The sequence below is a fragment of the Enoplosus armatus genome, chromosome 4, assembly GCF_043641665.1.
Source record: "Enoplosus armatus isolate fEnoArm2 chromosome 4, fEnoArm2.hap1, whole genome shotgun sequence".
In the NCBI taxonomy this organism is placed as follows: domain Eukaryota; kingdom Metazoa; phylum Chordata; class Actinopteri; order Centrarchiformes; family Enoplosidae; genus Enoplosus; species Enoplosus armatus.
This window is the reverse complement of record NC_092183.1, coordinates 20,187,311-20,198,866: the sequence shown is the minus strand read 5'-3', so window position 1 is coordinate 20,198,866 and position 11,556 is coordinate 20,187,311. Positions and strand designations below refer to the sequence as shown.

The 11,556-nt window shown below is 43.6% G+C and overlaps 1 protein-coding gene across 1 annotated transcript; it reads left to right on the top strand.

Moving 5' to 3' along the window:
- Window positions 1-253: 253 nt before the first annotated feature.
- angptl2b (angiopoietin-like 2b) lies at window positions 254-9,717 on the top strand. The gene is made up of 5 exons (XM_070904176.1): window positions 254-284; window positions 4,957-5,861; window positions 8,008-8,201; window positions 9,145-9,415; window positions 9,518-9,717. The coding sequence occupies exons 2-5, from the start codon at window positions 4,982-4,984 to the stop codon at window positions 9,715-9,717; spliced, it is 1,545 nt and encodes a 514-aa protein (XP_070760277.1). The 5' UTR covers window positions 254-284; window positions 4,957-4,981.
- Window positions 9,718-11,556: the final 1,839 nt, after the last annotated feature.

Here is an 11,556-nt window from a genome sequence, read left to right as displayed (position 1 = left end):
CTCAATGTTTACTGAAGAGTTTCAGGCAAGTTAAGCTTCCGTTGGGCTAATGACGGTCTTTTAATGATAGGCTTTAAAAAACACCACCACCTCTCCACTGCTGGAATGGACTAAGGTGACAAAGAGCGAGTAACTAGACGAGCAGAGCACAGAAAGGGGGAGAGGAGGACGCCAGGGTGCAGCTTTCACACTTGGGATGACTTTCTACCAGGAGAAACTTCAAACAGCTCTGCCAGGAGGGCAAGGCAACTGAGGGAGCCTCATCAATACTCTACAGTTATCTCGTAAGCATTGTGTAACCTTTGACTTATTTATCTACTTATCGTCTGCATCTGTTTAACAGGGACAGTGCTCATGTATATTACATGACTTCAGCTCTGCGTTGATAAATCACCCTCTTTTGTAACATGTGATCTCACAGAGCAAATGACGACCTTTCTAGGTGTGAAGCGAGTTGTTAGCGAGCTCAGAATCAATGAGCCCAGCGATATTTCTAACATAACAGTGATGCAGTTATTTTGTTAAGTTTGTTAAGTCAGACTTTGGCTGTTCACTCTCAAGCTGCTGCCCTTTACGTAATGATTTCGTTTGATCTAAAATGCAGCAGTCGTGATGCAGCATCTGTTATCTGACTCACTGTTTGGTGCTAAAGGGTAATTCTGCTCTCTGATGACTAACCGGAGAGATGACTCTGATAGACTTGGTCGACGGGGGTTAATTCAGCGCAGGGGAATGCTGGAGAGCAGGCTCTTTGGGCTAAGTGCTACTTCACTATTGATAACACACTCAGCTTGTCAAAGCACAGGACCCTAAAGGGGTTAAATAAAGGCACATGGGCAATGAGGAGGGTGTGTAGAAGATGATATACAGCAAGAGCTTTGTATGATACATGCTGACGTAGAGATTTCTAATATTTCGAATATCTGAAAAAGTACCATTCACTTCTAAAAAGGATAACCTGACTATGTCAAGCAGTCTGCGGCTTCAGGATGTTCCCCCGGGCTCAAGATGACAGGGAAGCAGGCGGCTGAATCCCGTCTTTGTTTCTGTTGCCAGGGTAGTGTTTGGACAAGGGGGGGGGCTTTGAGGTAGAATGCTGGAACTTATCGAAACAATTCCCGAGACCCCCTGCCTCCCTGTCCGACTCAGATCACAAGTGGGGTACGGAAGAACGCACCAAGCAGCATGAGACACAGAGCAAAACCTACATTTGAATTAAAAACTTGTGCTCTCCTGCCCCATGGAGAGTCAAAAGAAATACTGTCCTGTACCATCAAACTGAGCAGGTAGTTTAGGCTAATCGTGTTCCACATGTCATGTTACACGCTTACAGGGATTACATGCTTGAGGAAAGAATGAGGTCACCCTCAAGGTAATGTAATAGTGCAGATTACCATGAGCAAATTGAATTTGACTGTGATCCAACACATATTGGGTGTCATGCAGGAGACTGCCAGTTCTCAGCAGAGTCGGTGCTAATTTGAACATGCAGCACAAAGCCGCCCTGCAAAGCGTCCGCTTCTTTTCAGCTACTGACAAATTAGGTGCTGTGCAGTTGTGTTGTGATCTCCTGTTGTGAATGATGATAATGTGATTATGAAGCATTCACACAGAAAGTAGGACACTGGGAATGAATTGGGTCAGTAGATACAGTATGTCTTATAGGTGCGGCGGGGGTGAGGGGAGCGGTGGTCCTGCGTCTAGAGGGTCTAGCTCACTCCCGTCTGCCACCACCATTGACTCTCCATGTGTGTATGGCGGCTCACTCTAATGAGGTGACGAAGAATGTGAGGAATGCCATGCTCACGCTGAAATGAGAGGGGCTGGGGTGAGAGACATCGGCCAGCCTGAGCGAGGCTGCCCACCTTCTAATTAATATGTGCTGAGCATGACCAAAAAGGCCGGAGCCCAGCGCTGGGCAGAGACACACTGACCTACCCGCTGCACTCGCCCATCACACTTGATTTAACATTGAGTGAAATCCAGGAGGAGGAGTCGTGTAAACACAGACTTTACCACCTGAAGACAGTAAAACCAAAACAATATGGTGTGAACCAGACTTGAAGAAATTACTCAAGAGGAGTTGCCAATCAAATAACGAAGAGAGTGGCTATTCACCGCATTCGTCTTTCGGGCCCTGAGCAGAGTAAACGTATACGACACTTCTCAACACCAGTTAATCATTGTCGCTATTCACCAGTCAATAGCAGCTTGTTAAAGTGAACTGATGTTAGGACAATAATGAGCTGCGGGGGCTGCGGACAGCGTAGAAGGAGGGGGGGGGGAGGGCTTTCGTTGTTTCCTCTGGCAGACTGCGGATGGGTTAATAACAGGTTGTCTCTGCTGGGGCAGATGGGACTCTCTCTCAGGTCCCTGGGAGACTGAGCCCCTGCAAGTGTTGTTATTTGAAAAACACACATTAACGAAAAAAACAAAACACTTGAAGACACGCACATTCCGCGTACGCTCACACGCAAAACACACATTTCATCACAAGCTGCAAACATTTTTTCCCCCTCAGCTTTGATGTGTAGCGAAGCCTGGAGCAGGAGATTCCGGGCTAACGACGTCCAACATGGGACTCCTCCGCAGCGGGGGCGAATCACACGGCATTTCTCAGAGACAGAGCTCATGTTCCAGGGGGAGAAACCGCAGGAGCCACTGGCCAAATACAGTCATCAGCACATTGCAAGGGACAGGCTCTAGGCTGCTCTATTATCTCTGCATGGGCCTACTTGGAAGCTATTATTAGTGATCTATTTAGGGCTTGATCTATATGACTATAAGATCATTTCTGTGATAATTGATGAGTATTTCTACGCATGGTGTGAAAAAATATTTATGACACTACAATTTCTGCATCAATCGCCATTTGCTGAGGTGACGTCACACAGCCCGGCTTTGTCAGCAGGATTAGTACTACGAAAGGCCTCATACTCCGCTGACAAAAAAACGGTTTCATGGTAAATTTGAAACAGAAACTACATTCTTCTTTGAGGTTTCTTTTATTCACAGCAATCATGACTCAGCCGAGAACTTGCTTCACTTAGGAGCAAAATAACAAAAAGCAAAATACGTGGGAGAATCAGACCTTACATTTGTCTGTACTGATTTTTTTTTTTCTGGCCAGGTAAACTATGATATCAAAAAGACCGACAGGTTACACAAGAGTACAGTGAGCTAAAGCCCCTTTTTCCAGGAAAAAGAAGTGTTTACACATTCTATTCTAGACAGATAAAGCCAGAAGGGTCGAATGTGTCAAGGGTCACGTTCTTGGAGAGCGCTGCATTTCTCTTCTCCATGTCTCCAACCTAATGTGCTGGCAGCACGCCCAGATTAACAAGACAAAAACATTTCTTCTGTGCTGACTATTATATGGTAGATTATCTTTCACACAGAGATAAGCTACAACAAAAGTGTGAGGGAAGCACTCGTAAGATTGGAAATCCTGACGCGGCGCTTCAAAACCAAGCCAATATAGGCCTCACTATAATGCTTTCTGATTAGACAGGCCCCTTCTGACTCTGGGGAGGTGTTACACAGGACCCCTCTGTAATCCAATATGCAGCAGCTTTCAATTAAGGTGCCCCGGGAGTTCAAGGCCTTGATATCCTTACACAGGAGTTACATTCTCCTCACCACTCAGTGGCATCCCCTAATAATACCACATCACCTACAAAAACTGCCTGCACTTATTTTTCTAATAAAAATGTCTACACTTTGAAATCTGGGGCTAACGGTTGAGCATCTCAGTCTCATTAACTCTTGAGGAAAGTTATGGGTTGTGCCAGAAGCTCCAGTTATGGAAACAAGATTTAAGAGAGACTATAATCTAAACAGGGACATAGCTCAGATTTAAATCAGAAATGAATACTGAGACAGATAAGATTTTTAGTTTTATGTAACTGTAAATGTAATTTTAGAGCAAGCCAGATGGTCAAAGTAAGCTTTTAGTCTAACAGTCCAAACAGAAACAGACATGTCCAAAGTGGATAAATTATGATTAATTGGCTTTCGGCATCTGAATGCAACGTATTTCCCTCTTTTGGTAAGGGCTACGGACGGGAATGATGCAACACGATCAATATTTAAAACTGTTCCATGAATAGCATCATCTGGTAGTGTCTCAAATTTTCCATAAGCAAAGATGTCCAGGCCTGCAGTGGGAAGCAGATAGGAGTGTTCCTGTGTGTCAAGGACAAGCAGTGGCAGTCGCCCAAAGAGAACCTGAGCCAACACAGCAAACTAAGCTAAACACACTCCACTAACAGCAATGCAACTGACTAAAGAGATCAGCACATCATTAGACAAAAGAAATATTTTTCTTAGGGGCAGTGAGGGGATTAGTAGCTTTCAAACAGCATGTACTGCATACATTTGATAGCGGAAAGCTGATTTAACCAAATCAGTATCAAGGCCAGATGTATTCAATGAAGACACATAAAAGCCATTGGGAAAACAGCAGTGTGTGCTCATGCCAGTAGTGATACAGATGTACAGAGCAGCAACCGTGAGATTCTTGACTTATATATTACACTTGAACTTAATGCGTTTCCTGTCATGGAAAGTCACAGCAGCCACTGGAGTGCTCAGCAGGGCCAGCCGGCCATTTCCTTTTAGATTTAATCTTTTTCGGTAGCCCATATTTTTGGAAGCTGTAATGACCTCCAGCCCTGCCTCTGCTGAGATGTGCATGCACAGGACTCCTGGCAGGTTATGTAGGATAGGACCAGTGTATCCTGATGGTCTTCTTCTGGTCTCAATCAGCACAGCTGTGAAGGACTCCATTGATGCCCTGGCAAAATGAGCATGCAGCCCAATCCTGAGGGCTTTCAAATATAATAGTAAGGAAGAACGTTTCAGAATAGGTATGCTCATACGGTCTTCTGCTTACCAAGTCAAGTTTTTGCACCACAATACAATCATGTTCTCCATTTTCTTCCCCATTCTCCTCAGGCTTTGGTGAGTTGGACACAAACTCATGGATCCCCCCTCAATGGTCCTGCTGGGGCTCCTTCTTGTTTATGGATTAGCCTGTGGTGTCCAGCAGACTCTGGGGAGTCCTTCAGACAGCAGCCATGGCAGGGACAGGACCCAAGAATTTGAGAGTAGTGAGGATGGTCTCGGGAGAGAGTATCTCTACGCTGGAAGGAGCAAACGTGCTCCAGCTGACCAGCAGCAGGAGAAGTGCTCCTACACTTTCATTGTGCCTCAACAGAAGGTAACCGGAGCCATCTGTGTCAACTCCAAGGAGCCGGAGGCCATGCTGGAGAATCGGGTCAACAAACAGGAGTTAGAGCTGCTAAATGTGGAGCTACAGAAACAGAAGAGACAGATCGAGACCCTGCAGCAATTGGTAGAGGTGGACGGAGGTATTGTCAACGAGGTCAAGCTTCTGAGGAAGGAGAGCCGAAACATGAACTCCAGAGTCACTCAGCTGTACATGCAGCTGCTCCACGAGATCATCAGGAAGAGAGACAATGCCCTAGAACTGGCTCAGATGGAGAACAAGATCTTGAACCAAACCTCTGAGATGCAACAGCTCACCAGTCGCTACAAAGACCTCGAGCACAAATACCAGCACTTGGCTTCTTTGGCCACGAACCAATCAACTCTTATTGCCCTGCTGGAGGAGCAGTGCCAGAGTCGCCCTCCCCCTCGTCATGTGCCCGTCCCCCAGCCACGGCCTCAGCCACCTCCACCGTCACCACCTCTCAACAAGCCTTACCAGCCGCCTGTCCCTCCACGAATTAACAACCCAATCAGCAACGAGATCCAGAGTGACCAAAAATCTCTACCGCCTGTTCTTCCAACAATGCCCACTGGCACACACAGCCCCTCCACGACTGACAAACCCTCTGGTGAGTCTAACAAAGTCCAACACGAACTTTTGAATAAAGACACTTGGTTTTTAAGTTCTATTCTTGATGCATTATTTCCAAAACACACCGGTTGCCATCACAGAGGTCACAAACAAAGAACTGTGTGTCTGAGCTACTATTGTGAACCTCTTCATCATTAATCACAAGACAACACCAAGTACCCATTCTTTCAGTCAAAGCCAATTTAAATACATCCCACACATTCCCAGAGCAAAGGGCTCTCAGTGAGAACAGAAATGCTGTTGTCTACAGCCCTTTGAGATGCATATCATCTAATTGCCACGATTCAACCCATGAAAAAACAAAGCATATTATCAGGGTAAAGACATGTGCCTGAATGGAGAGCTGGATCCCAGCCCATGGGGCTCTTGAACACATGTTGGTGGATGATAAAGCTTTAAAATTGATTGAGTGAAGGGTATTTTGTGGTATCAGTTGCAGTGAATACTCTATTGCCGTTCCCTTTCATTAGGAGGCTTCACGTTTAAAATGGTGGAAAAAAGAACCAACCATTCCCAACATGACTACTGGGAGCTTTTTCCATTGACATTTTGTGCTGTTGCTTGCCATTTTCACTAGGCTGCATGTGAACGGTAGCCTTTGTATGGAATGTTTGAAAGGAGGCAAGTAATTTCCTGCCCACAGCCATGCAACTAACACCCCAAAAAGTTACATAAACCCTTAACACGAACAGAGAGCTCCACACAATGCAGGAATAGAGGGAGGAAGAGAGAGAGACCTAAAAGAGCAACAGAGAGAAACAGAGAGATGGATTCTAAGAGAAAGGGGAGGGGGGTAGAGTACGAACAGAAAGAGATACCGGGAGTCAGTGATGTCATTTGTTCCAGTTGCACCAGGCAAGAATCAGTCATATGTTCCACCAAAGCAGCAGACTTTATCAGGCAGAACAGAGCGGGGCAGGGCAGGGCAGCTCTCTGGCTTGTATCTGCTCAACAGAGACATTCCTGAGAGTAAATGGATGGAGTGGGCCGGGAGACAGATATCGTCCAGAGGAACACGTGTGGCCGTTCACGAACGTGAAGACTTTTAAAGTTCTCTGTTTGGCATGTCAGTGCTGTGTTTCTTCTTTCATACACATCCTCTTTCTTTATATCCCTTGTAAACTGTTGATGCACCCCCTTCCTTGACCTCTACCCCTTTGTGTGCACCCCTATTCTCTTTTCCTATGTCTCCATTGTATTTAAACACTTTGTAATCCGGGGCCAGTTGGCAAACCACACAAGTGTGAAATCTTGGGAACTTAAACACTTTCACAGCCAATTGAAGCTGGGGAGCCAGTTGCCCCATTAGTGTTTTTCCATATCTACTGGGTTAGGAATTTGGGATAAAAATCGTAATGGCACGCAGGCAAATGAGGTTTCACTGATTTGCACCATAAAATCCAATAAAACAATATTGACCTTGCACAAAATCTAGAAAACATTTGTAGCATGAATTCTATTGCTGCAGAAAAATGCATGGCCGATGCTGCATAATTGTTGTCAACATTACTCTTCTTAGACTTGTTCTGCTGTGTTTTTTTTCAGCTGTAAACAAGAACCACGTCTTCATAACATGCTGTAGAGACTATCCCGTTCCTCCACGCAACTTATACTAATATTGGAAAACAAACTGCAGCAGACTCACTGGCAGAGAGGTGCAGCTTAAGACAGGGATTTACAAGCTGTCCTTCAACGAATTTAGTCCTGGAAAACCTCTCTTTCAAACATGATGCAAGACCTTAATACGCCTCCACTGAAAATGATGCGTCTGTATAATACAAAATATGAAAACCTAAGTGAAAGTACGTAAAATAATCCTGCAGTTTCAAGCATCACAGAGGCTAAACGTTTTTGCTACTGTGTCATCATTCACTCGTCAGGATTCCCTTTGCCCTCATGCCAGTGTTTCTCTTGGCTGCACAGCCGGCAGCCATTTCCCCTGTGAGAGGAGCAGCCAAAGTCAATTCTACTGTTAAAATGAGAGGATTCCCTATGGCAGAGTCTAAAATCTCTTTGTGTCACTATGGCTTTTTTCTCCATCTGATTTCCTTTACTTTAAGATACCGTTGTACCCGACTGGATTTTACATGCTTTACAAGTCTTGTTGTCACCTTTCTGTTTAGGTCCATTTAAGGATTGTTTGCAGGCTTTGGAAGACGGACACACTGCCAGCGGCATGTGCCTGGTGAAGCCAGAGAATGCCAACCGGCTTATGCAGGTGTGGTGCGACCAGAGACATGACCCAGGTGGCTGGACCGTGATCCAGAGGAGGGTGGACGGCTCTGTCAACTTTTTCAGGAACTGGGAGACATACAAGGTGCGACAACCTCACACCAAATCAAGGAGCTCATAGTTTGGAGTGAAGCTGGTGGCTTATGCAGGTTGCTTTGACACTAAGCAGACATGAACCAGTAATGAATAGGTAATTGTTAAGCTTTCAAAACGTCTGATGCAGTACCAGCCTCAGTCACTGCCACAGCCTCATGACTCATTCATTCCAGCAACATCAGTTGGTCTTCACGAATGACTTCACACTGAAATTAAAATGAGGTAATATTGGACTTAAATGTCACGTTCTGGAAAAAAATAACCACATCTTTTTATTATCAGAAGGTACCTGGTAAACAAGGCTGTGTAGAACATACTTTTTTTTTATTCAGGGGGACTAATTTTCTTTGTCTTTTGATAAGAAAAAACCTCACACAGAGGGAAGTAGTTCACTGGTAAACTTTGTTTGCAGGCCAAAAATTCACAAGGGTCCTGAATAAATCTCCGCTTTGGGCAACAATGGAGATCTTTCCAAGACGTACGAAAAACCTTCGAACCACATGAGATCTGAAATTGCATTTGTACACTCATCAGAAGGGGTGTTTCCATGATTCAAAGCATGTGTGCGGTATGGGGATACCACAAACCAACTTACAGTACGACCGGAGCCAGAACAAAGCAGGAAGACAGCATCCAGTATGTTGGATTTCATAGTATATGCACTGTATCCTGCTGTGTCTTCAATAACAAAATAAGAGTGGAAATCTGGACACCCGATGCTAGCTATAAACTTGACTCGGAGGGTCCATTTATAATAATGTTCCTTGACGATAAACAACCCCACAGAAGAGGTAATTACCTCCAGAACACGAGCAATGACCCTGAATCATCCCGCAGACATCCAATCTAACTGCGCAAAGCTTTTCAAAGACCATTCAGAAAGGATTTCCTAATCTTGCTGATAGTGTTTTTCTTGTCACTGCGCTTCACAGCAAGGTTTTGGCAATATTGATGGCGAGTACTGGCTGGGTCTGGAGAACATCTACTGGCTGACGAACCAGGGAAACTACAAACTGCTGGTCACGCTGGAGGACTGGTCTGGCAGGAAGGTGTTCGCAGAGTACGCCAGCTTCAGAGTGGAGCCCGAGGCGGACTTCTACAAGCTAAGGGTGGGCCGTTACCATGGCAACGCGGGGGACTCCCTCACCTGGCATAACGGCAAACAGTTCACAACACTGGACAGAGACCATGATGCATATACAGGTAAATATAAAGTATTAAACTGGACAAAGTTTGGTAGCATAAAACCAATGATGGAAAATATGTGTTGTGTGCCTGTTTTATTTATTGTTTCAATGTTTCTAGGCAACTGTGCCCACTACCAGAAGGGAGGCTGGTGGTACAACTCTTGTGCCCATTCAAATTTGAATGGAGTTTGGTACAGAGGAGGACACTACCGCAGTCGCTACCAAGATGGAGTCTACTGGGCTGAGTTCAGAGGAGGAGCCTATTCACTAAAGAAAGTGGTCATGATGATCCGTCCAAACCCAAACACCTTCCACTAAGCATCCAAGAAACACATACTGTACTGTATCTCTCACTCAACAAAAACCTTTACAGCTCCTAAAGTCCATGCAATCTTTATATTTGTGTGTGTAACAGAGTGGCACCAGACCAAGCCAGATAGAGAGATGATGTTGAAAGTGCAATATCAAAACATCAGGACGATATACTGGTACATCCTGATGATTCAAAGAATCTGTGCCCTTTGTGCACTGTTATTCAGCTGTCTGCACCATTTTCCCTTTTCCATATGACTCAGTAAAGACGTGCTTATTGCTCAGGAGTTGTTTTAAATACACTGTCTTTCATTAAAGTAAAACCTGCTTAGTTGACAGTAATTTGATCGGAGTGAAAAAACAACAACAATATTAACCTAATTTGAGATGAAAAGAACAGATAATTCAGTAAAGCAGCTTTGAGATAGGAACCCTACAATATATATTCAGTATGTATGTAAAGTCTTTTCGCAGTAACAAGCAAATGAGGTTGACACAGGAAATGTATCCAGTGACTTTTAATTTCCTTCTAAATACATGTGTAATTTATAGGAGCAGTAACATTTATTGACTTGTAATACAGGGTTGATATTCTGGCCAGTTTTGTTAATTACAATGAAATATACTTTGAAAAATGTTTGCCATTTACTTTTCTGACATAAAACCAAAACTGTTAATACCAATACCTGATGTTATTAACAGTCTATTTATGCAACATTTAATAGATCTGAGAACAAAAATCAACACACCACCAAATTATAATGAGGTACGCTCTCCTCAAAGTCCTGCTTTTTTCTTCTTAAACATACTTGTTTTGAAATCATGAATTGCTTGAACAGGTATCCACCAGTTTGCTTGTATGAATCAAGCACTGTATTTACTGTATAAATTGAGTGGTTTGTTGATGTCAATAGATGCAACACATTGCGTTTGTACATAAGATATTTGTAATATAATGTATTAAATCCTGTTATGTCATTATGTCAGTAAGTTGCAATAAAATATGTACAGCTTGTGTGTTTTTCTTGTTTTCGTGCCTCTTGGTGTAAACCAAACTTAGTACAGTCAGTCACAAAAGCTGCCACAAAAGTAACATTTATCCATTTTCCAAAAGGGAAAGTAAGAGCACATATTTGAAAGGGTGTGCATATGTCTGACATAACACTGTTGGGAACTGTCATGAGCATGAATTAAACTTGTGTCAGTGTAATTATAGCTAATAATGTCACTTCCAATGAAAGGTTGACACAGATCTGTCATGACAGTGCTGTTGGTGTTATACCAGTTTATTACGTATGAAATTGTATTAATTATGTCCTTAAGACGCTTCTCAACTCTACCATTTCACTTAAGCGACATTGTTTATCCAATGACATTTAATGACAACATTCATAGAATTCAATTCACGTTCATATCAATTTTCACGACTTACGAAAGTGGAAATAGAAAAGTTTGACACGAAGATTTTGAACGTTAATCCTTTAGATTTTTTTAATTTGGTGGATTTAGCACCCTGTGGTGACATTTTATTTTGTAATACAGATCAGACACCTACTGTCAGGTATCCCTCTCATGGGAACAAGAGACAGACTATAAGCCACTATTACTGTGAATCTTACGCGCTTAATCATCCCCGTGAGGAAACTGCCTTTGCTTTATTAGATGCTGATATTAGCACTTAGCGGGCTAGCCACTTGCTGTTCTACAATTTATTTGATATGTACAGCCAAATATACACAAAGGTAATTTCCCCATGGCATCATCTTTAATGCTCAACTTGTTTAACTTGGTTAATCCTCCTAAAAGCCCGCTCATCAGTCTTTAAATCAACATTACATACGCCTC

Bases quoted from the DNA above. Each gene is read 5' to 3' on its own strand.
- angptl2b (XM_070904176.1), top strand. From the start codon at position 4,982: ATGGATCCCCCCTCAATGGTCCTGCTGGGGCTCCTTCTTGTTTATGGA. The intron at 5,862-8,007 runs GTGAGTCTAACA...CTTTCTGTTTAG, and splicing joins CACGACTGACAAACCCTCTG to GTCCATTTAAGGATTGTTTG. The intron at 8,202-9,144 runs GTGCGACAACCT...TGCGCTTCACAG, and splicing joins GGAACTGGGAGACATACAAG to CAAGGTTTTGGCAATATTGA.